The sequence below is a fragment of the Esox lucius genome, chromosome 6, assembly GCF_011004845.1.
Source record: "Esox lucius isolate fEsoLuc1 chromosome 6, fEsoLuc1.pri, whole genome shotgun sequence".
NCBI lineage: Eukaryota > Metazoa > Chordata > Actinopteri > Esociformes > Esocidae > Esox > Esox lucius.
The window spans coordinates 26,427,166-26,453,545 of NC_047574.1; the positions used below are offsets into that span (position 1 = coordinate 26,427,166).

The 26,380-nt window shown below is 42.4% G+C and overlaps 1 protein-coding gene across 3 annotated transcripts in view; it reads right to left on the reverse strand.

The window, feature by feature from the left end:
- The window catches only part of LOC105010717 (serine/threonine-protein kinase 32C), a 105,036-nt gene that overhangs the window by 1,462 nt on the left and 77,194 nt on the right, over positions 1-26,380 (reverse strand). For all 3 annotated transcript variants that reach the window (XM_010870251.4, XM_034292923.1, XM_034292924.1), the window contains 8 exons: positions 21,258-21,431; positions 11,611-11,648; positions 9,173-9,262; positions 8,934-9,037; positions 8,648-8,764; positions 7,681-7,806; positions 7,192-7,320; positions 6,350-6,417 (listed from right to left, as the gene is read on the reverse strand). In XM_010870251.4, the coding sequence (XP_010868553.2) occupies positions 6,350-6,417; positions 7,192-7,320; positions 7,681-7,806; positions 8,648-8,764; positions 8,934-9,037; positions 9,173-9,262; positions 11,611-11,648; positions 21,258-21,431 (846 nt within the window). The remainder of the gene's footprint in view (positions 1-6,349; positions 6,418-7,191; positions 7,321-7,680; positions 7,807-8,647; positions 8,765-8,933; positions 9,038-9,172; positions 9,263-11,610; positions 11,649-21,257; positions 21,432-26,380) is intronic.

Here is a 26,380-nt window from a genome sequence, read left to right on the forward strand (position 1 = left end):
TTGGTTTACTTTTGAAATGCATTATCTCCGTCTTATTTTTCTGCTTCCTTTGGCAATGCAAAAACATTTCTGCATGCCGATAAAGCCTGTAGGAGCATTCCAGTCATACAATCACCCTGTAGAAATACAGTTTTAGACACCATATCTTAGACATACAGTACCATCGCCAATCACAGTTCTGATCAAAATTTGGTTCAGGTGTGCAGCACATTGTTTAGGCTGGGGGGATGCACTGCTCTCTGTTTTAATAGGCTAAAATCTGATGTTATTTTGTCTTTTAAACCAAGGATTTGTTTGGACTTTAAAGCTGGAAAGAGATTTCAGATGGATTATCATGTGACAAGAGTGAAACAAAACACTGAAATGTAATAAGGAGGCAGAGACAGAGGGTTGAAGAGAGAAGAGAAATAGGAAATGAGGGAGAGTCAAAAAAAAGAAAGAGAAAGAGTGACAGAAACCCTTAGTGGAAGCCTTAGGCCTGTGTTATACTCGGTAATGTGCAGACATTTTGGTCAAGATATAAAAATAGTACGCAGGCACTATTAATTACAGCAATAAGGAAACTCAATTTGCTATGCAGGAAGAATACCAAATCATGCTGGAATCTCAGACACTAGTGAATAATAAATGAGGTAATAATTTAGAGCAAAGCTGAACCAATAGTCTCTCCCTGTTGATCCCAGAGCAGTCCCATAGGTCACGAAATATGGTTGTCTTTCAAGAATTCACATCAGTAATCCACTATGGGACAAGCCCCTTGCGTATTCATCAGAAGCTCTTATTGCATTATGCCAGCCATGACTGGCCAGACGTGGAGCCGCATGCGTCAGAGGGATGACCCTCCCACCCTAGAAAAGGCGAACACAGCATCTCCAAGTCATCCAGACACGTCGTCACTTTCCATCAGAAAGCTCCATCTCTTGACACAACCTTTTCTGGTTATAGCTTACTGTCCATCAAGGCGAGCTTACAACTCGTTCACTGGTCTCTATTTTCCGGACCTAATGGTAGTTTCCTCCCGTAACGGGGAGACACATAGGGAATGGACACTGAACAAGTGTTTTGTGCCCTGGTGGGCGTTCTATTAACATGACAAGATGGGTAGATGGACGAAGGTGAGGGAGATGTCATGAACAGAAAACAAACCCCTCTGGTCGGGTGTCAGCGGCGTCTCTATGTTATCCTCCCGGTGAGGTTTCGGAGGTATGGGCTTGGCGTTCAACTCCTCTCCACCATTCTTCTCCCTTCTGTCTTTCTCCCTCCTTGGCTGCTGTGTGCCTGGGGCTGAGCTATGGTAAAAGCAGCAGAGCTTGGGGCTGCCCTCCTGGCTTCACATGCCTCCTCGTCATCCTCTCAAACTCCATGAATTTTGCCCTGCTCCGGTTCCAGCTGTTCCCCCTACATGCTTTTTAGACCACCCGAGACAAGGACCAAATGGGGTGCAGCTGTGCAGGGGTGGGGCTAGCCCTGCTACCTGCCACTGGACGGTTCTGGAACTCTCCAGCATTCCTTGGCAGTGTTGGTGCAACGCTGATGAAGCAGACAGGGGCACGTTTGCACTACACATCCCTTTCCTATGGCTAACCTGTTTCCACTGTCAAGTTAGCCATGTCTGTCAGGTTACCTGGCTAGCCGCCGTGCCAGCTAGCCCCATACTTAATTATGTTTCATAAACATATTTGACAAATTAGGCACATCAGGTTAATTTGTTCCTTCTGTATCTGCATACTACATCACATCCAAACTTTGAAGCCAACTAATCTAACTACTCTCACTACTACGTTAGCTCCCTGATTGGCCCACCAGACCAGCCTAATGCATAGCATTAGAAATTCCTAGGCTATAAACTGTTCCTTTGGGAACAGCACTTCAGCCAAGGACATCCACACTATTTAGCATGCCTAGGGCTACAACAAGCCCATGAGGGGTTGTTATCCACCAGCTTCCCACGTGCACCCCACCCAGAGGTTATCTTTAAGGAGACCATCTTCTGTCTAGCTGAACCGTTCCAGTCATCCTTGACATAGGGTCTACAAGACAGTGGCCAGTGTGGTGAGGGCTCTCAAAACCATTTCCATGCTCTCTACGAATACCGACAAGCTGACTTGCAACACGATCTCACTGTTACACCCAAGCTGGGCCTATGGGATTTCTACTATGTAAAACAGACCTCAACCTCCATCTGCTCAGGGCTGTCGTTCAAGCGTCAGGCAGAGCAACGGATCTTATGGTGTGTCAGGAGAGGCTGTGTTGGCTCAAGCTATCCACTGTGTTTGACAGCAAGAAACAAAGAATCCTGGATGCTCCTGTAAAACGCAAGGACCTATTTGAATTTGCAATAGGTACAGTATGACGCAGAAGTTGGGCGAGGAAAAGAACAGAGTGAGTGAATCCCTTCAGCTATGCTGGACTATGAAGACACAATCCAGTGGCTCACTGGAGCCCCTCTGCACATTTGCCCAGACTGGTGCTACTTTCAAGATCTCTAGATGGCTCCTAAAGCTGGAGCCCCAGAACAGCAGACATCCTTGGACACCAAGGGCCTCTGGTCTAAGAAGCCCATTTTCCCCATTGTGTCAGAAACTGCACAGCTGGCTCCTCATGACGTGCCAAAAGTTTTGGCAACCTTGCAATTTCTTCAAATAACTCAAATAACTCTAAAATACATGAACTAATATGAATGTTACCAAATTTTTATTATTTTTGTTATTTATTATTCAGAGCCTAATATATCCCTTTAAATCAGAAAAATAACAGAAATGTCATTGACAAAATTGACACCCTAGACCAAAATAACCGCAATCAATCACTTCCCACATCCTTGGAATAGTTTCCGGCTCTGTAGTGTCAGTTGGTGTGTAAACTGCTCCAGTTCTCCCACATTTGAAAGGTAACTCCCACACGCTGTTTTCAGATCTCTCCACAGGTATTCAATGGGATTTAGATCAGGACTAACTGCTGGCCACTTCAGAACAGTCACACGATTTGTCCTGAACCACTTCTGTATGCTTTTTGAAGTGTTTTTCGTCCTGCTGGAAGATCCATGATCTTTCACAAAGACTCAGCATTGTGCCTTTTCAAAATGCCTTGGTATTCTCCTGATTTCATGATTCCATGCACACATTCAAGGCACCCCGTGCCAGAGGCAGCAAAGCAACCCCAAATCATTACTTAACCTTCACCATGGTTGACTGTGGGGAAGGTGTTCTTTTTCAATGCTTCATTTTGCTTTCTGTAAACACAGTGATGCTGATCCAAAAAACTCTGATGTGTCCACATGAGTTTCTCCCAGATGGCTTGGGACGTTTGTGTGTGTTTTTGGCACCTTGAAGTACTTGTTTCCCATGCTCCATTTTTGTAGCTGACAGTCGTCTTTCTGTTCAAAGGTTTGCTGGTTTGATCTCTTCATGGGGCAAATGGGGGGGAATGGTTAAATGAAGGCCAGGTGCTTCCTCCACCTTTTGAAAAATCCTTCAGTGTGATCTTCCTTCAAGTTTCCTTTTGCAGCTAGAGGTTGGCTAAAGCGGCCTTAAACTTCTTGATAACATAACGAATGGTGAAACCAGGAACATCAACGTCCATGGAGATGGACTGGTAGTCTTGAGGCTGTTCATGTTTGGCTATCTTGTCTGACCTCCTCAGACAATTCTTTGTTTTCATTTCTTTTCATTTTCTCTATTCACACTGGTTGAAGGAGTAATTCAAATATTGCCGGCACCTGCAACTAACTACAGGTGAGTTTGAATCCAGTGTAAAAGAGAATCACCTACTAGTTCATGAAGGTGACAATAATAATGTCCAGACCATTTTAAGAGAATAAGCTAAGCTTTTGTTCAACTGCAAACCAAATAAATACATTTGAAATGGGTACCAAATGATTGTAACTCCACTCAAGGGGCTCAAGAGGGATCTCTTCCAAATCTATGAAGTCGGCAAAAATCAGGACCATTATAGGGAGCCACAGCATTCCTCATAGGCTCACTCCCAGTGCAGGCAAGTGCACATGCGCAGTGCAACGTAAAGAGCGGTCACCTTTTCCTCCATCAAAGGGCTTGGCTGCACGGCCATTTGAGCAAAGCCACTGTGGTTCTTACTCAAGATATTTTGTAGAACCAAAGGGGGCAGCATTCACTTAATTTTTGATTTCAGGGCTCTAACCAGGTACCTGGCTGTAAACAAGTCCCTGGGAAAGTACACATTCAGAATTCTAACACACACACACACACACACCTCTGCTCCATCTGGTGCACCCAAGCGACTGGTTCATATCCGTCAACCTAAACGACGCTTACATTCTCTCTCTCTATTTACAGTCGCCACAGGAAATTGGATTTGGGTTATGAAATACAAACTAATGAAAAAGCATTTTGATTCCCACACAAACAAAATATTTTCTGGATATAACCTTTTCAGCTCTAGTAGTCATACGTTATGGTAACCCATAGTCTCTTTGCTTGATGACATTAATTAGCTAGTTAAAATACCCATAATTCTCACCTATACTGATATTGCTGCCACACTTGTATTCACTGTTATATTGAGATAAAAACACAGACTTTAGGCAAGTTTAGCTGACATCACTACTTTGCCAGGGTAGCCAGTCGTTCATTCAACATCAGGTGCAAAGAGCCATGTATCCACTTTCAATTAGATTTGTTTTCTCCAGATGAGTGTAATACATTTTAAGACAAAATCAAAAGAGAAAGGAAAACAGGGACTGGAGTGTGTCAGGTAACAAGTAGCTTGATGATACTCTGAATTAAACAGTTTTCTTTACTTCAGCCTACCAGCTATTACTGTGCAAGCTGATCAAAGGAGGATGTGTGTGATTATACAAGCATGACCCTTATCAATTTAAAATATGTATACAGAATTAGGGAGATAGGGAAGAGGGACAGAATGCAGAGAACCGAGTAGAAAACTGAGATGGAAAAAATCTAATGGAAGCGAGAAAGGAACCCCTTGTTTTAGTCTTTACTACTCTACCGCAGAGTCTATAGTTTGGTATTGCCCCGTCCACCAGTAATAACATTACATTTAAATCTGGTTAAGAAGACAGTGTAACCTAGATAGATTTCTTAGATAGATGTTATAGAGCAAAATTTACACAAATAATTTAATGTATTTCTTAACTTTTGGTAATTGTGTAAAAGCCTGTAATACACTATTAAATGTTGCTAACACCATATAAAATCAATTAGCTACTACGAACCCAATTTATTACACCACCTTGGTTAGGGTGACCACACATGTTCAAGGATATATTCAGGATAGAAGAAAAGGATGGCTTGATACTGTATATATCCTTAATAACTAACAATCGTACAGCATGAATATGCCTTTCATTAGACTGTTGGGTTATGTGCTTGGTCTATACATAAAAAAAATTATGATGTAAAGCTAATTTATTAATTGTATTTTGGTCTCCCAGGTTCAGTAATTTGGGCCATTGTTCAAATCCTCTTTTACAATTACAGTAGTAACAACACAGGACATCTTTGACCAAAATTTATTAATATCTAATCATCAGCATGCCAGTGTAACTGTAACCCTCATCCAGTGGCTACAGGAGTCCTATGCATACCTGTCTAAACAGTTTTCTTCTAAGTGGCCAATGGTGGTCAAGCAGTCTAAGCGGTTTCCTCCAGTGCAAAAGTAATGGTGCAGCTTGGCTTCCAACACAGCCCACTGCCCTTCCAACACAGCCCACTGCCCTTCCAACACAGCCCACTGCCCTTCCAACACAGCCCACTGCCCTTCCAACACTGCCCACTGCCCTTCCAACACTGCCCACTGCCCTTCCAACACTGCCCACTGCCCTTCCAACACTGCCCACTGCACTTCCAACCCTGCCCACTGCACTTCCAACCCTGCCCACTGCACTTCCAACACAACCCACTGCCCTTCCAACACAACCCACTGCCCTTCCAACACAGCCCACTGCCCTTCCAACACAGCCCACTGCCTTCCAACACAGCCCACTGCCCTTCCAAACACAGCCCACTGCCCTTCCAACACTGCCCACTGCACTTCCAACACTGCCCACCCAACACTGCCCATTGCACCTCCAATACAGCCCACTGCACCACCAATACAGCCCACTGCACCTCCAATACAGCCCACTGCACCTCCAATACAGCCCACTGCACCTCCAATACAGCCCACTGCACTTCCAATACAGCCCACTGCACTTTCAACCAAACTCTCCTCTGTTTTTCCCCATGGTCTCTGCTGGATAAAGCATGAGATGATTGAAATCACATCTTTTAAAAAGGTGATTTAAAATGGATGAACATAAATGGTTTTTTTAAAGACCTTCCTGGTTTAGGGTTTGGTTTTTGAGTCTTACTTCTCGCGGTTGAAGATCATGAACTCCGACTGCACCACTTCAAGGCACTCCTGTAGGTAGTCATTCTCCTGAAGGCAGTGAGGGAAAGAGGAAAGCCGTTACCATCACCAACGCAGAGTGACAACCAAAAGATAAATTTCACTTCAAACCAATCAATCATTTGCGAAAATGGAAAGATTAACTCCCCCTTCCCCTCCTTCATTCCAAATCACACCCACCGACTGTTTGTGTGCTTTTCGTCTCAAATTGGATGTTTTGGCGCAAGACGAAAATAGACGCCCATATTTCCAAAAGCGCTTGGGGGGGCATGACAACATCAGCGAAGGCTTAATAATTGAATCATTTAGGTAATAACCGAAGCCCCTCATGCTGGAGGATCGGTCGGGCCGGGAGAAAGATGGGGGCTATTGTTAGAAGGTACAAGCTTTACTGCTTTTACAGCACCCAGAGATCACAGCTGATAACACAGAAGGTCGACTTTAATAACGTGGTGTTTGTAATGGGGTGCTTGGATGATGAAAACCTGGCACTGCTCATGAATATGCACCATCTAAAATTGGCTGTAAATAATAAGAGGCAGTCAGAGATAATAAGATGGATTTCTTACAACATGATAATGGTGTGAGTAAATAACTGGCCTTCAAGACAAACATTGATGATATTCATGGAATAAAGGGACAAAAATAACAATTGGGGAACAAACAAAAAGCAAGATCTGCCTCAATAGGACTGCAATGCCTATATACAATGGCTTAATAAGGGAACGTTGTAGCCAAAGGTTTTGCAACGGGGAACATATGTCAATATGTTTAATGGGACAAATTATTTGATTTGACACTCACAGACTGGGAATCCTTGCTGGCCTCCCGAGACCTGTTCTTAGCCAATCTTTTCTTCTTTTTGTGGAGGGGACGAGATTCTAATATCATTTCCTCCAGCTCAAAGGTAGGGTCACAATGTAGACGGCCCTTCTGTGAAACCAAGACAGTGCACTAATTAATAACTATATAAACTGATCCAGGACATGTGGGGACACACACACCATTAAACAGCATTAACTGTCAAGGAATCAGTATGGTTTTTGACAATATTATGGCTACAATAGGCTTATATGGATACAACAGAACAAGAAAATAAGAGCCATTTCATAGAAACGTCAATTTAGACTGGCTTATATAAGAGGAGTAAAGTTTATATGCCTGAATAGATGTACAGAATCAGTCACCGTAATGTCTGTGAAATGTGAATCAGTGTGTACGGTCTGTAAAAGGTGAGTACTCTGGACACTGCAATCAAGGCTCCCAGGCACACGGAGTACGGTCTACACTCACGTTAGGAACGAACCCAGCTTCTAATTCTTTCTTGTACACAGCATCCCAGTTGATTTCGGAGAGGTAGGGCGCTGTCTGCATGTGAGACAGGCTGGAGAAACGATGTTCTGGGTTCACGGTCAGCAGCTGCCACAGACACACATAGACACGCAGGCACACACACAGATTTAACTAAATTAGTTCTCCGGTATCCAGTTGATTCCATTCCAATGTCACCTCGGGCATAAATTCCATGGAATCGAGTAGATAAATAATATATATGGCAAAACAGGTTAAATGCTCAAATCACATCTAATTGTTTAGGTGGAATCCCCATGAGGGGGCGCTCTTAAGCCAGAAAAGAACAGGCAGGGATCAGCCTCCTTGTGAATCTCCTTATGAATCCAAAACAAAGACTCTATCCGGATTAATGTGGGACTGACATTGTCAGGAGAGAAACTAAATACAGGTGACCGGTTATCCATAGAGTTAGGGTGTAGAGGCTATTTGGGTTTTGCCTGGGACAGCTTTGCACCTAGGAGAAAATATTTTGGGATGTAGTTCTGTTGTCATGGCAACCACCTCTCTCCAAACTCTTTCGCTCCTGGAATTCCGACGCTGAGTCATTTCTCCCGAAGGGCTGGTTAGAGCTGTCTCTGTGGAGTTCAGACGTGATAATCGATCAGCAGCCGAGCAGAAGAGACTGATGCGATCGCTCCAGAGCCTCCGCGTTGGCTTTTGACTACTGAGCCGTGCTTCTCAACCACTTCTGACTCGGGACTGACTTTGAACAGGGTTGTCTCAGTCAGGCCTTATATCCGCATCATGATCCCTCCATAGTAGGCAAGGGAGCAAACGTCCCCAGATTTTTCATGGTTGACAATCTCACATTGATCGCGAAGACGAAAGTAGCTGGATAGTCTCCAGCTGTCTCTACTCCGACGTATTCCGATCTGACGACAGCGGCCTGCCCCTCCTCGCCACTCACCTTCCTCATAAGATGAACAAGGTCCTTGGGCCAAGCTGAGTTGTACTGCACGCTGACCGTACTGAAGAGCTGCATTAAAGATTCCACCGAGCTACTGGCATGGATCTCATAGGGCCTCTGACAGAGAGAGAGAAACAAGGTGCGTGAGGGAGATGGAGATGGTGGGAAGAAAGCGCAGACCGTGAGAGATGGAAGAAAGCAAGTGTTGCAGCAACCCACATAGTCCGCCTCAGTTGGCACAACTCAAGAACGGCTCTGCTCGGTACAGGCGAACGCCTTTCCTTACCCATCCACGGAGCACCTCGAAGATTGTCACGCCCAGTGACCACCAGTCCACCTCAAAGGCGTAACCCGCTCCACCGCTCACAAAGGACTGGAAAATCTCTGGTGCTGGACGTGATACAAGACAGGCCAGTTCAGACAGCCAGGTCACACCACAGACGATAGGTATTTACAGAGTACACCAGTGATAAGGTTGCTGGGTCCTAGATAGCGTTTTCCAAAAGCGGAAGGAATACGCCTTACCCATGTAGGGCTTTGTTCCAGCTAAGGCGGTAGCCCTCTCTCCATCCTTGATTATTGTAGCAATGTTGAAGTCCGTCAGATGGGCGTGGCCTGTGAAAAAAAACACTCCTTAAAACCAAACCACTTAAAAAAAACAACAACGATTAACAGGGTGGATTGATCCCTGAATGCTGATGGGTGGAAAGCGTTGCGATATGTAAACAATAACGCATAACAGAGTGTGGTATATGGCTGTTCTTAGGCATGGCACGTTGCGGAATGCCTGGATAGAATTTAGCCTTAGTATATTAGCAATACATACTACGGCTAACCCCCGAGATGCCTTACTGCTCTAATAAATAGTTTACCAACGCATATAGAGCAGTGAAATTGCTCTTAGCCATGGTATATTGGCAGTATATTAGCCATATACAGTGGAAGTCTACACAACCCTGTTAAAATGCCAGTTTTATTTGATGTGAAAGAATGAGAAAAAGATAAATCATGTCAGACCTTTTTCCACTTATAATGTGACCTATAATGTGAACAATTCAATTGAAAAACAAACTGAAATCTTCGAGCGGGGAAAATGAAAAATAAAAACTTTACAATAACCTGGTTGCATAAGTGCACATACACTTAAAGCTGGGGAAGTCGCTGTGTTCAGAATTAACCAATCACATTCAAACTCATGTTAAATAGAAGTCATTACACACCTGCCATCATTTAAAGTGACTGTGATTAATCATAAATAAAGTTCAGCTATTCCAGTAGGATTTTCCTTCCTTAGTTGCATCTCAGAGCAAAAACCATGGTTCGCAGAGAGCTTGCAAAGCATAAGAGGGATCTTATTGTTGAAAGATATCAGTCAGTCAAAATGTGTTATGGTCTGATGAAACCAAGGTTGAACTTTTTGGCCATAATTCCAAAAGGTATGTTTGGAGCAAAAACAACACTGCACATCACCCAAAGAACACCATGCCCACAGTGAAGCATAGTGGTGGCAGCATCTTGCTTTGGGGCTGTTTTTCTTCAGCTGGAACCGGGGCCTTTGTCAGGGTGGAGGGAATTATGAACAGTTCCAAATATCAGCCAATTTTGGCACAAAACCTTCAGGCGTATGTTAGAAAGCTGAAGATGAAGTTCACCTTTCAGCACGACAACGACACAAAGCATCCAAATCCACAAAAGCATGGCTTCACCAGAAGAAGATTAACGTTTTGGAATGGCCCAGCCAGAGCCCAGACCTGAATCCAATTGAACATCTGTGGGGTGATCTGAAGAGGGTTTCCACATAGGAGATGTCCTCACAATCTGACAGATTTGGAGCGCTTTTGCAAAGAAGAGTTGGCAAATATTGCCACGTCAAGATGTGCCATGCTAATAGACTCCTGTAATAAAATCAAAAGGGGCTTCAAAGTATTAGTTTAAGGGTGTGCACACTTATGCAACCAGGTTAGATTGAGATTTTTATTTAAATAGTTTTCCCCTCAAAGACTTTAGTTTGTTTTTCAATTAAATTGTTCACATTATAGGTCACATTAAAAGGTGGAAAAAGGTTCTGACATGATTTATCTTTGTCTCATTCTTTTACATCACAAGAACCTGGCATTTTAACAGGATTGTGTAGACTTTTTCTATCTACTGTATATGGTCTGTGACCAAAAATAGAACACAAATAACTTTGCAGTAACATGATTCAGTGCATCAACCAGAATGGTAGTGATGGATACCACAAACAACGTATACCTGCTGGCTACAAGGTCATTCATCTAGCTCTGGCCTCTACTCTGTCTCAGTTTGAATACATTAAACATTAACATTTGTTAAAGACATGCAGCAGTGTGCCTGAGCGTTATAATTTAAAAGCTTTCTTAACACTACAGCAAGGAAGTGGAACACCGCGTTTCTTATGCTTCTCCCTGCATGTCTCCAAGGCACGGCAGGGCGAGACAGATTCTGCCTCTTCCGCACGAGTTCCGACTCTGTTACTTTGGTGATACCGGGAGAGCCAGCAGGGTCACGGCGTTTCCCATCACTCACCTTCAACCATTTTCCTCAATGGCTTTGATGTAAACAGTGAGATTTTTCCCATTCTCACTCTAGTTCTTTGGTTCTCTCCTTCATTATCCTCTCACACACAGTGCACATGAACAACAGCAATGTAAGTCAGAGACCCTTTGCACACGCATACGTGTCATGCCTGTCTGATGAAAACCAGTAATTTGTTCAAATATATTGACATTTTCATGAGCTTAGGACCAAAATAAATCTATTCAATATAGCTTCTGAAGTTTCATGATTGTTATATGGTCATTAATTTTCTCCTGAAATTCCTGAAAAGTGTTGGAGATTTTCCTCACACCGCAGCAATAAACATATGTGACAACTGTAAAACACACACACCCCTAGCATTTAGAGTCCATGTTAATGTTAACTCTAGTAAGATGGGCCCTCACCTTGCTCATCCAACAAGATGTTGTCTGGTTTGATATCCCTGTGAAACAGAGAGAACACAGAAATCATTTCCTAAAAATATATAGTCATTACAAATTGTGAGCCAAAGTATTGGTAGCTGATTGTGAGTGTATCTACTTGTTGAGCCTTGTAGGTGTTGTGTGTGAGACATATCTACCCGTGCGTAAATGTACGTGAGCCTATGTAATGATCACTCCACCAGTAGATTAGATAAACACTAAAAGGATGGGAATGTGGGGAATATTCTCAATTCCCAATGCCAGGGATGCATTGGCAGGTTTTTCTCCACACATGCTTTTCATGTTGGGCACCCATGCAGAGAGACCAACACAAACAACACCACCTTGGTGTTTACACACCAGCAAAGCCCTCTCCAAGCCCACAGCCAATTAACACAGGCAGTCCGGCATATTCAATTATGCAAACCGTAATGCTAGTTTGAATAGTCATCTTTTTCAGCACTTTTCTTTCTTCGTTTTACTTCTGTACTCAATAGCTTTAATGGAAATGTTATTGCAAGCCCAAGCTTTTTAGCACATAAGAGTCCTTGTCTTATGCGCTACACAAAAGCAAGCAGTATGCTGGGGGATATGAGGAATGCCCTTTCTAACCTTTCTCAGTCTCCTCCAGTTTTAAATTTTAGGAGGAGATGAGGTCCTGGTCCACACCTGCAGAGTACCTGGTTTGGGGGGCCTGTTGCTGTCCCTGTCCTTGTCCACCTGGTCATACTTCTGACCTAGTCTAGAATCAAATAGACTATGGATTTAGCCCAGAGAAATGTATTTATTATTCTAATTGGACTCTTAATATCTCACCCGGCACAGCCAGAAGAGGACTGGTCACCCCTCTGAGCCTGGGTCCTCTCTAGGTTTCTTCCTAAATTTCGGCCTTCTTAGGGAGTTTTTCCTTGCCATTGAAATCCAACACTACTGTTGTTTGCTCCTTGGGGTTTAAGGCCGGGTGTCTCTGTAAAGTACTTTGTGACAACTGCTGTTGTAAAAAGGGCTTTATAAATAAATTTGATTGATTGATTGCTTCTTAGTTTTGGTAGCTAATGCAGTTTAAAACCTGCAAAAACAAGTGTTTGCTTGTATACTTGTTCAAACAGAATTCAATGGAAAACATAAAGCAGCGGGAGGGGTTGTCAATTATGCTCTTTGGCAGTAGAAGCCAATGAGCTGATCATAGCCATATACGGTCATACATGGATTTACCAAAAAAAGGAAACTGCCCCTACTGCCAAAGTTGACTAATCACCAATAAAAAGGCATAAAAAGTAACTTGCCTAAACAAAAAATGGTGTGTGCAAGAACACCCGAAAAGAAAGCCACTCTGCTAATGCCGGACTGCTTAGAGCGAATGTCTCTTACTAAGTGACTGACTGACTGACTAGATACCCCTCGTTAAATAGCAAAGTGGTTAGAGACGTGGACTCCCGCGCTGGGGACCGGTGTTCAAGCTTCGCCGCACTCAGAGAAAATTATGCATTAGTACTTGTTCAGGATAGACAAAACCTTTGCAGGCCACAACCTTCAGTAGCAACGTTATATATATATATATATATATATATATATATATATATATATATATATATATAAAACTGCTTATGGTTATACTGCAACTATTTCTAGTGTAGAGGGTTTTCCACAATTTTCTTGTCTTTTCACTTGATGAAAAAGTCAGTTATCGTCACCTATATTGATAGTTGTTGTATCAATGTCATTCACGAATGAAAGAAAAACTAGCGTTGTTGTGCCACTGCTTTGGCGGTGTGAAGTTCATCTTCAGTCTCGATAGCAATTGCTAAATTCTTATGAGTATTCCAAGTAGTAAGTTAGTAGATACTAATAAGTCAATTACTACGCTGTTAAAACGGCCAGTGGAAAAAGCCATACGGTTAATAGAAGGTGTTTGTGGTGGAAGTAAACTTAATAAAAAAAATTAGTCAGTTTAACACAACGCTAAATGGTGTCTAGCAAAACATTCAAACTTAGCGTGATGTTAATGAGTGACAATTATCGACTGTCAAGACGCTATACCTACACTCACCATACGTATAGCTTTGTGGCATAGTGGTTAAATACACAGCCTTTCACATAGGAGACCCAGGTTTGAATCCAGTGAGGACAACAACATTCATCCCGTCTAATTGCGGGTTGGCTGAATTAAGCTTGCCTGGTTCCATTTCTTGTTTTTACATATTTGGAAAAATAGATATACACCAATCAGCCATTACATTATGACCACCTGCTTTATATTGTGTAAGTACCCCTTTTGCTGCCAAAACAGCGCTGACCCGTCGAGGCATGGACTCAACTAGACCTCTGAAGGTGTGCTGTGGTATCTGGCTTCAAGACATCAGCAGCAGATCCTTTAAGTCCTGTAAGTTACGAAGTGGGGCCTCCGTGGATTGGATCGGTTTGTCAAGCACATCTCACAGATGCTCGATTGTATTGAGATCTGGGGAATGTGGAGGCCAAGTCAACACTTTGAACTTGTTTTTGTGTTCCTCCAGGTTTGTGACGCACATGCACCTGGCCATCCACGTGAGGTAAAAGGAAACATGATTCAGACAAGACAACCTTCTTCCATTGCTCTGTGGTCCAGTTCTGATGCTCACTTGCCCATTGTAGGCACTTTCCCTGACTGGTCTGCGGCTACACAGCCCAATACGCAACAAACTGCGATGCACTGTGTGTACTGACACCTTACCCAATACCAGCATTAACTTTTTCAGCAATTTGAGCTAGATTAGCTTGTCTGTTGGATCAGACCACACAGTCCAGCCCTTGCTCCCAACGTGCATCAATGAGACTTGGCTGCCCATGACCCTGTCGCCGGTTCATTGCTTTTCATTTTCTTTTTGTATTTAACCAATTTGTGATTTAATTTGTGCAAAAGTATGTGAACCCCGTCATTTAATAGCTTGTCGCACCTCCATTTGGAGTAAAGATCTCTAACAACCACTAATCAGTCTCTCTTATCTTTTCTGAGGGATTTTTCTCACTCCTTACAGAAACAATTAAGGGAGGTTTGAGGAACGTTAGGTAGGTACTAACTGCTATTATTCCTGCCACAGCATTTTGATTGGATTAAGGTCAGGACATTGAATCTTCTTTCTCCTGAGCTATTTGGTAGATTTGCATGAATACTTTGGGTTGCTGACTTGTTAAAAGACCCATTTTCGAACAAGCTTTAGTTACTTCACTGATGGCCTGATATTCATTTCAAGAATCTCCTGGTATGATTCAGAATTTGTGGTTCCCTTAATGATATACAGTCGACCAGGTCCAAAGGAGGAAAAGCAGCCCCAGATCTTGACATTACCACTACCAAGCTTGACTGTTGGGATTATGTTCTTTTGGTGTAAGGCTGTGTTGAGTTTTCACCAAACATAGTGGTTTTGATTGTGATCAAACAGGTCTATTTTGAACTCTATTCAGTATTGTTCTCATTCAGTTGTTCATATTTATGAAGCATGGACAGTAACCTATGAAGCATCAAGGGAGTTCTGCAAATCTCCAGGGCATCCGCTCCACGCCATTCAGTTTTTCTCCCTACACAGCCCTTTCAACTAGGAAGCCAAACATCTCAATTAGCAATGCAGACACCCAAGCCACCTGAGGGATTTGCTAAAGCATAAGGCCAAGAAATCCATGCTGGTCTATTTATGTTGCAAGAAAAAAAAGGAAACTCATCAGCCAGTGGTTAACTGGAGTATTTCTCAAGATATTTTAATGGAAATGAAAAGATTTCCCATATGTAAACCCCTACATCGTCAAAGTGGCTATATGATTAAAGAAATGCACTCATACACTTCAACACATTTGTTGTTAACTGGTTTCATTCCTATAAATCAAAATACTGCCAAATCGACCCCCTTGGTAATTTCATACATAAAACTATGGTCACTGAATGCTTTTCTTCCTTGATGTGACAAATATGCCATCAACCGAGATTCCTAGACATGAAGCAAACAAATTACAAGCGCAAGGTGAAATTTTACCTCCTAAGCCTTTCCTATAGAGGAACATTTAAATAGTTGTAAAGTGTTTAAGATTGTCTTTTGCAAAAAACCCAGAGAATAAAGAGAACATTTCTCAATTCATTGGGGACTTTGCTTGGACACATTCCTTTGGCATCATGGCAGCAGCAAACTGTTGCTAGGAGACACTTCTTAACACAGTTGGTGCACCAAAATAATAGTATTCTCCTGTCACAAACCCACAGCGTGCAGCCTGTATATACAGCAAGAGTCAGCCACAGATACCCAGGGATTGGATATGGCATCATCCAGTAAAACATCTGTGTCAGGGTTAGAAAAGTTGATGGCAGGATGAGTAAATTTGCAGTCGAACTTGGTCTCCACAATTATTCTTATTTTTGAGGTCTTCACTATCGTTCTACATTGTGGAAAATCTGAACTAAAGAAATACCCTTAAATGAGTAGGTATGTCTAACCTTATGACTAGTACTGTGTGCGTATATATATATATGTATATGTGTGTGTGTGTATATATATATACACAACCCCAGAAAAATTAAGAGACCACTGCACCTTCTTCGTTTCTTTCCAAAAACGTAGAAAAGGAGTGTTCTGAGTGAGGAACAAAATGGTTAAAATTAAGAGACCACAGCAAATTGAACGCTTCTGTTCCTCATTCAAAACTTTCCTTTTCAACTTTTTCGGAAAGGAAAGAAAAAGGAATATATTTTTTTTTTCTGGAGCTGTATATATACACACAAAGCTCCATATATATATATATATATATACACACACACGTTACAGTGGGGAGAACAAGTATTTGATACACTGCCGATTTTGCAGGTTTTCCCACTTACAAAGCATGTAAAAGTCTGTCATTTTTATCGTAGGTACTCTTCAACTGTGAGTGACGGAATCTAAAACAAAAATCCAGAAAATCACATTGTATGATTTTTAAATAATTAATTTGCATTTTATTGCATGAAATAAGTATTTGATACATCAGAAAAGCAGAACTTAATATTTGTAAGAATACCTTTGTTTGCAATGGTACAGAAACCTTTGTTTGCAATTACAGAGATCATACGTTTCCTGTAGTTCTTGACCAGGTTTGCACACACTGCAGCAGGGATTTTGGCCCACTCCTCCATACAGACCTTCTCCAGATCCTTCAGGTTTCGGGGCTGTCGCTGGGAAATACGGACTTTCAGCTCCCTCCAAAGATATTCTATTGTGTTCAGGTCTGGAGACTGGCTAGGCCACTCCAGGACCTTGAGATGCTTCTTACAACTCCTTAGTTGCACTGGCTGTGTGTTTCGGGTCGTTGTCATGCTGGAAGACCCAGCCACAACCCATCTTCAATGCTCTTATTGAGGGAAGGAGGTTGTTGGCCAAGATCTTGCGATACATGGCCCCATCCATCCTCCACTCAATACGGTGCAGTCGTCCTCTCCCCTTTGCAGAAAAGCATCCCCAAAAGATTGATGTTTCCACCTCCAAGCTTCATGGTTGGGATGGTGTTCTTGGGGTAGTACTCACCCTTCTTCTTCCTCCAAACACGGCGAGTGGAGTTTAGACCAAAAAGCTAAATTTTTGTCTCATCAGACCACATGACCTTCTCCCATTCCTCCTCTGGATCATCCAGATGGTCATTGGCAAACTTCAGACGGGCCTGGATATGTGCTGACTTGAGCAGGGGGACCTTGCGTGCGCTGCAGGATTTTAATCCATGACGGCGTAGTGTGTTACTAATGGTTTTCTTTGAGACTGTGGTCCCAGCTCTCTTCAGGTCATTGACCAGGTCCTGCCGTGTAGTTCTGGGCATATCCCTCACCTTCGTCATGATCATTGATGCCCCACGAGGTGAGATCTTGCATGGATGCCCAGAACGAGGGAGATTGACCGTCATCTTGAACTTCTTCCATATTCTAATAATTGCGCCAACAGTTGTTGCCTTCTCACCAAGCTGCTTGCCTATTGTCCTGTAGCCCATCCCAGCCTTGTGCAGGTCTACAATTTTATCCCTGATGTCCTTACACAGCTCTCTGGTCTTGGCCGTTGTGGAAAGGTTGGAGTGTGTTTGTTTGATTGAGTGTGTGGACAGGTGTCTTTTATACAGGTAACAAGTTCATACAGGTGCAGTTAATATATGTAATGAGTGGAGAACAGGAGGGCTTCTTAAAGAATAACTAACAGATCTGTGAGAGACAGAATTTTTTACTGGTTGGTAGGTGATCAAATACTTATGTCATGCAATAAAATGCAAATTAATTATTTAAAAATCATACAATGTGATTTTCTGGATTTTTGTTTTAGATTCCATCTCTCACAGATGAAGTGTACCTATGATAAAAATGACAGACCTCTACATGCTTTGTAAGTGGGAAAACCTGCAAAATCGGCAGTGTATCAAATACTTCATATTTCAGAGAACATTGTCTAATCGCACCCAGTAATAGATATTGCTGTCTATTAAGGGATCTAGGAGATTCTTCTGTAGCAACTCAATCCAAGCTAATCATGTCAGATCCAGAGAAATATAGATGAGCAATAGGAGCATCTAGCTCACCGTGGAACAGTTAAAAGCAGAAAACAGCTTATTTTGCAACAGTCTCAGGGATTGATGGTAAGGGGAACCTTTCCTTTACACCAGAGTCATCCTATAACTGACAGGGCCTTTGAAAATGTAACACTGTATGGAAAATGGTTTGGGTGGAGAAGCATAACCACCACTGAACAGCATGCTGATGCATAATGTAGATATCATTTACATGTGATGAATGGCTATTGACTAACAATGGACACCAATTAGTGGTTTTACAATATTGGACTGAACTTATTTAGACTTGAATGGCCCATACAGTATTATGCTTAAACTGGAAAGGGCATTAACCCTTTTCTAAATGTGACTATCCACTAACCCTAACCCTTAGAAATAGATTAGACCATATTTCCAAAACCACATTGTCACGACTAGTAATAGGTTAGAAGTTATATTTCTATGTGCGCTACAATGTATTTCTGAAAACTATATTATCATAAAAATCCAAGGCATTTGGAGAATGTAAACCAACAACATTTATATTGTTGTTCTGAATAATAGCGTGCAGAGAGATTGAGAGGGAATGAACAAGCTACATACACTGTATGTATGTATATATATACACACATATATATATATACACATACACACACACACATACACACACACGCGCGCGCGCACACACACACGCGCGCGCACACACACACGCACACACACACACACACACACACACACACACACACACACACACACACACACACACACACACACACACACACACACACACACACACACACACACACACACACACACACACACACACACACACACATACATACATACATACATACATACATACATACATACATACATACATACATACATATATATATATATATATATATATATATATATATATATATATATATATATATAAAATACATAAATAACATGGACACTTTGGCAATCTCACTGGATCTTTTTCCAACTAAGCTGATTGGTATTTAGATAATGGTGTTGCACTTCATCAAGTTGACAGAGAGAAAAAAATATGGGCAACTTAAGAAAGGACAAGTGTGTGCATGTGTGTAGTTGACAACACAAATGCAAGACATACACTTGCCAGAACACATGGAGCCACACAGTTCATTGCACTTAAGGATCAAGCCTTGAAATAAAGGTTACAACATTTTGTGACTCTCAGCGAAGGAAGAGTTTTAGGCCTACTGGGACCTGTATATTTTCCTATACAGCACCAACACTGCACTCAGCAATTCAAACAAAAGTTCACAAATGCAAGTCACTCGGAAAAGAAGATGATCGATTGTAACAATTACAGGAACCCAGACACCCGGACTATGTTCAGAAAACTAAAAGCTTGAATGAAAGAGGAATGCTGTGTTGCTTATACAAACAATAATATTAGGCAACAACAACAGACTACTGGTCAAACTTACTCCATTTAGTTTCGGAACCTGATGAAGATCTTTACAGCTACATAACTCCCCAGTAACATACTTGAAGTACATTAAAACACACTTGAAGTTCAAATGAGCCTAACATACCGTAGCCTACATTATCATTTCAGAACATGCCGGTTACCTCTATGCTACAGCGTGAAATACCCTACGTAGCCATTCGGGTCACACATTAAGTGTTGGAGCTGGGAGAGTGACAGGAGGTATGAAGGACTGTCCACTCTGCCCGAGGACACTCAAGACAGATGACAAATGTTCATGATGACTCATTACGTTGCCTATCACAAGCCATTCATCACCCCCTTGACATTGAAATTGGCCAATGTTTGTCTCTGGAGCTGGGAGCAGGGATAGGGAGGGGCTAGGGGCACCAGGCATGACATCCATAAAAGGAGTAGTCATGGAGGTAGGAAGAAGCGGTAAAAGCAACAGAAGGCAAAAGCATCGTGCTGGGTGTCGACAAACATGGCATTATTTCCAGTATAAGAATTATCAGGAAAAGAAGAATAACAGACAATTACATCTTATACCCTGGTCTGAGGCAAAAGGAAAGCAACCCTAAGCTTTTAACATTGTGTCATTGCGGTGTGTCTAAGACAGGGAGGGTCATGAGGCCCAGATAAAGTCTTGACTGGACAGGGTATCCCGGAAAAGGGCAGTGCTTTGCCCACTGGCAGAGCTGATGAGAGGGATGTCCAAAAGTGTTGCCATATCATGCTTTGGCGACTCCTTCAGGCAAGTTTAGGACCAGCAAGTTCAATGTTTGTCATTAGCCACCGAAGTCGTCATCTGAACATTTGAACATCCCAACATACTTTATCGTTCAACAAGAGTTGTGATATGAAACAGCAGAGCCTGGTGGGTGCTGCATCTGAAGAAACAAGTCCCTATCTTTGACTCTTCAGCCTGCCTGGAGACAGCCACGATCAGAAATTGGAAACCATGATGAAATGGGGGGCGGGGAGGTTGGACAAATAAAATATGCTATTACTTCCTGTTTATTGGAATCAGAATGGTGGATTACAGTCTATTCTGGCCTGCTGATTACTGTCAGCGTAAGAATCACACTGTAACTGAAAGGTATAAACCCGACTAATCCTGAAAAGTGGATTTAACTGTGTTAAGAAAGCTATTACAAACTGATGTGCTGCCTATGCTATTTTCATCAAGTTATTGGAAAACAAGGTGACTTTAAGTGAAGACAGATTAATGCCGTTAGTCACCCGAACAACGGTACTGCCAAAGCTAAGATGATGTTTATGCTGTTAGCAGAGTAATGAAAGCCTAGAGTAAACAAACACACAACTTGACCTTGTGCAAATGAAAAGGGAGTTGTTGAACTAGTGAATGGTGTTTCTGTTGTGTGTATTGCTGTAGCCATCACAAAAAAGGATGCTTAAGTGCAGCGCTGCATTCATGCATCCTAGCCCATACCTGTGGATAATGTATCAGTGTTCTAGCCCATACGATAGCTGTGGTGTTACTTTAGCCTTGGGGTGAGCTAATTGTGTCAGACTGCCAGATTTGGCATGCTAGCTTGTTTGTGTTTTTACTGAGACGTCTACACCCGTGGATGATGTTTCTACTAAGACATCCATACCAGGGAATGATGTTTCTACAAACCTGTGAATGATGTGCTGGCTCTGCAGGTAGTCCAGGGCCAGGGTCATCTCACACAGGTAGAGCTTCACAGCATCTTCATTGAAATGGACGTTCTGTTGGAGGTGGTAGCGCAGGTCTCCTCCCAGCAACAGATCTACCACCATGAACATGTCCTCCTCGTCCTGGAACGAGTACCTAGGACAGAGGCCAGGGGTCAGGGTTCAGCATCCTGTCAGCTCCAAGAAACAGACAAACACTCAGGGACACACCAAATACACACTAACGTCACAAGAACTCACAGGCGCAATAACATGCTGACCATTTGCATCCAGTGTGAAAACTGAATCTATAACCAACATAAACAATGAACATGCCTTTATCCAGAAGAAAAAGCACAATTAATGTGCTGACAAATTTTAGCAAAATACTATTAGCATCAATTTCATAATTGAAATTAAACCAAAGTTACTTGCTAGCTCATATACCTGTACACAAGTGTGTAAGTTTATGTTTTATTTTGGGAGGGTCAGGGTAAATGGCATGAACCCCCTGTCCCCCAATAAATTTGCGCCCCAACCTGTACACTTACCAGGAGACAATGCAGAAAGGTACAGCATAGATCAATAGTTTTAGTCTCAATATGGATCAGGTGGCTGGGTGGTGGGGAAGAAACTGTACAGAATGTAGTTTTGGGTCAGACAGAGGAACTTTTTAGGAACGCAGGTATTCAAGGGAGAGGTATTTTCATTCATAGGCGTTTCCTTGACCTGGAGTCGTGCACATTCTAGACACTGGTCTTACTTCCAAGACCACGTACTGACTGCCATGGTCTCAAACTGCGGTACATTTACACTTGTTTTCAGCTACACATTTCATTCTGAGAACAGCCGTGTTACAATCAGGCCACGATAATTCCGATCTTTCTAGAAAAAATAGGTTGACACGGTAACAGCAGCGCTATGTAACTCTGGCATCCCCATTTGCCTATACACAATATGCACAGATTTCTATCTTCTCTAATTGAGATGTCAGCAATCACGAACACCAGAGGGGTCCAATATCCCTGTTTAGTGATGATCTGATTGGTCAAAACAAAGTAAAAAATACCTAAATTGCCTAGGTAAACGCAGGCAAATTAGCCTGATTGTTAATACGAAAAGCTAAATCATTGAGTTTCCAAATATAACTGCACACCAGCTGCCAATTGAGTACTCATTGGGAAATAACCTATATATTCTTCAAAAATCCTAGCACAGATATTTAGACTTTATATTTAGAGATTATATATTAGCTTTCTGATACATTTATTATCACAGAATTGCACATTGGAATTGTATAATTCTGGTCTCAGTCCTTACTTGGTCTTATACCTATTCACCATAGTCAGTTGACTCAGACTTGATTTGCTCCGGTATTGGTCTTGACTTATGGTCTTGACACACACAACACTGTCGTCCATGCAGACTGGACATGACTGTTTGCCCTTAGAGTGGATGGTGCATTTGCAAACCAGACGGTGATAGAAGAGCTGAGTATGGACTCCTGATCCATACAAGGTCAATGAGGATTGACAGGGAGAGATAAATCACACTTCAGAGTTTCTCTGCAGAGAAGACAGAACCTGCCAGAAGGACAATCCTCTCTGCAGCATTCCATCAATCAGGCTATTATGGTAGGCAGACCTGATGGAAGCCACTCCTGAGTAAAAGGCATATGACATGCTGCCTTAATGAGTGAGAGCATAAGTCAGAAGATACTCTGGTCCGAAAGGACCAAAATATTACTATAAGTTCTGAATGCCCAGCGCTTCATCTCCTAAAAATAGGGTAACACGCATTATCTGGCATCTCCAATGAAGCTTGGTGGAAGGAGCTTCATGTTATGGGGATTGATCTCAGTGGCAAAGACTGAGAGACTGTTCAGGATTGAGGCTAAGATGAAAGGAGAAAAACTCTGGGGTCCTTGAAGAAAACAGTATTTAGAGCATACAGGAACTTGGACTGGGGCAATGATTCATCTTCAAACAGGACAACCATCCAAGACAACGCTGGATTGGCATTGTGGCAAATATGTGAATGTATTTGAGTTGCCCAGCCAAAGCCCGGACCTCAACCTCATTCAACATCTGTGAGGAGACCTAAAGACTAGTTCACCGTTGCATATGCGTTGCCCCAGACCAGTCAGGGTGCCCATGCTGACCCCTGTCCACTGCCGAAAACTCCTACAATGGGCGCTAGAGCATCACAGCTGGACCACGGTGCAATGGAAGGTGGCCTGGTCTGATGAATCACATTTTCTTTTACATTACGTAGATGGCTGGGTGCATGTGTGTGTGGAAGAAAACATGTATCAAGATCCAGAACCGCCATCGCCTTCTCTGGGCTTAAGCTCATTAAAGATGGACTGATGCGAATAGGAAAACTGTCCTGTGGTCTGAAATATCAAAATTTGAAATTATTTTTGGGAATCATGGACAATCATGGAAATATTTTCGGGATTGTGTCCTCCAGACTAAAGAGAAGAGGGATCATCCGGCTTCTTGTCAGCCCACAGTTCAAAGCCAGCATGGTAGGGGGATGCGTTACTGCACATGGCATGGGTGACTTGCACAACTTTGAAGGCACGATTAAAGCTGAACAATATACAGTTAGGTCCTGGGTAGCTTTCGCAGTATGTTTTGGGTCACTGACCATCTGTAAAGTGAAGGGCTGTCCAATCAACTTCACTGAATTTGGCTGAATCTGAGCAGACAATATATCCCTATACACTTCAGAATTCCTCCAGCAGCTTTTGTCTTCTGTCACATCATCAAGAAACACTAGTGACACAGTGCCATTGGAAGCCATGCATGGCCGTGCCATCACACCGCCTCCACCGTGTTTTACAGATGATGTGGTATGCTTCGGATCATGAGCAATTCCAGGCCTTCTCCATACATTTATCTTTCCATCATTCGGGTAGAGGTTGATCTTAGTTTCATCTGTCTTAAGAATGCTGTTCCAAAACTCGGCTGGCGTTTTTTGGCTAAGTCTAAATTGGCCTTTCTATTCTTGAGGCTTAGGAATGGTTTTCACCTTGTGGTGAAGTCTTCTCTTTATGGTAGACTTAGATAATGATATGCCTACCTCCTAGAGAGTGTAGTTCACTTGGCTGGATGTTGTGAAGGGGTTTTTCTTTACCATGGAAAGGATCCTGTAATCAGCCACCACAGTTGTCTTCCGTGGATGTCCAGGCCTTTTTGTGTTGCAGAGCCAGTGGGTTATTTTTTCTCAGAATGTACCAAACTCTCTGATGGATTATTCTTTTTGCAGCCTGTTTCACTTGCATCGAGAGCTCCTTTGACCGCATGTTGTGGGTTCACAGCAACACCTTCCAAATGTGAATGCCACCCCTGGAATCAACTCCAGACCTTTTACCTGCTCAATTGATGAAGAAATAACAAAGGAATAGCCCACACTTGTCCATGAAACAACTTTTGCGTCAACTGGCCAATTACTTTTGGTCCCTTGAAAAAGAGGGGGCTACATATTAAAGAGCTGTAATTCCTAAACCCTTCCTCCAATTTGGATGTGAATACCCTCAAATTAAAGCTGTGAGACTGCATATGCCATAAGCATATTCATTAGTTAACTGTAACTTGAATTTATATTGGGTATACAGCCAAAATAACCAAAACTTGTGTCAGTATTAAATTTTTTCCGGACCTAACTATATACAAGTTTTGGAGTGACATATGATGCCATCCAGATGACGTCTTTTTCAGGGAAGGCCTTGCTTATTTCAGTAAGACAATGCCAAACCACATTTTGTACGTATTATAACACCGTGGCTCCATAGTAAAATAATCCAGGTGCTTAACTGGCCTGCCTGCAGTCCAGAACTGTCACCCAGTGAAAACATTTGGTGCTTTATGAAAATAAATATACTACAAAGGAGGCCCCAAACTTTTGAACAGCTTTTGAACAACATTTCAAGTAATAATGGGAATACCATTTTATTTTCAAAACTACAGCAATTGGACTCCTCATATCCTGAACGCTTACAGAGTCTGGTTAAAAGAAGTGATGCAACACTGTGGTAAACATGCCATCCCAACTTTTTTGAATTTCTCTGTTTCAACATTTGATATGTTGTCTTTGTACTATTAACAATTAAGTACAGAGATAAATGTTAATTGCAGTCAGTTTTTATTAGCATTTTAAGCAGCCTCACAACTTTCCTGGAAACCGGATGTAAATAAACAGTCTCCAATCAGGCAGAAAGCTACATGTACATTGACATACATATCTGGTACGGATTTATAGGTGGTGGTATACTGTACTTACGGCCATTTGTTAATATTTAACAAACTGAGCTAGCTTTTGACATAAGGCTAGTCCGTTCAAAAATGTAGGTCTAATGTAGTGTAATGAGAAATGTCTATTGAGGAAGAGTGGAAGTGTATTCGACAAAGAGGCGCGTCTGGCCCCACAAAGTCCCCAACAGACCCTTGGTGATGGAGTGTTAACCAGGGGTTCTGCATAACATTTGCTTCTCTAAAGAGCTGGAACACCAGGTGTGGGCCATCAGCATCATTCTCCTGAGCTCACCGGGAGAGGTGTGAAACTCTGAGCAAACTGGAATGTAACTTAACACATGATTTTGTGGACATTAATCTGTAGTGTTTGGATTTCCCCTGTTCCCCACAAAGGGGCCTAGGTTGGTCCCAGAGACACATGCCATTGTGGGCATCCCTGAGTTCTGGGCCTAGGTTGGTCCCAGAGACACATGCCATTGTGGGCATCCCTGAGTTCTGGGCCTAGGTTGGTCCCAGAGACACATGCCATTGTGAGCATCCCTGGGTCCAACCTTTTGTGGGCTAACTGTGTACAGTGAACTTCTATTTTAACATCAATTTGACCTAAAGGAAGGAGCTGAAATTGAATATCTTATCAAACCATTTTGTGATAGCCAATGTAATTTCAGGGTTTTATCTGCCATAGAAAAGTGCAGCTGCCTAAAGGTATTTTCGGCCCACCTAATAAGTGATATATTGCATTAGAAACTCTTACAAATAAAAACATTCACACTATCCCGCAGTTTCCATGGATTTTGTTTCCATGGATGCCTTTACTCAACTGTGATTACCGACTCTGTTTCCAGTC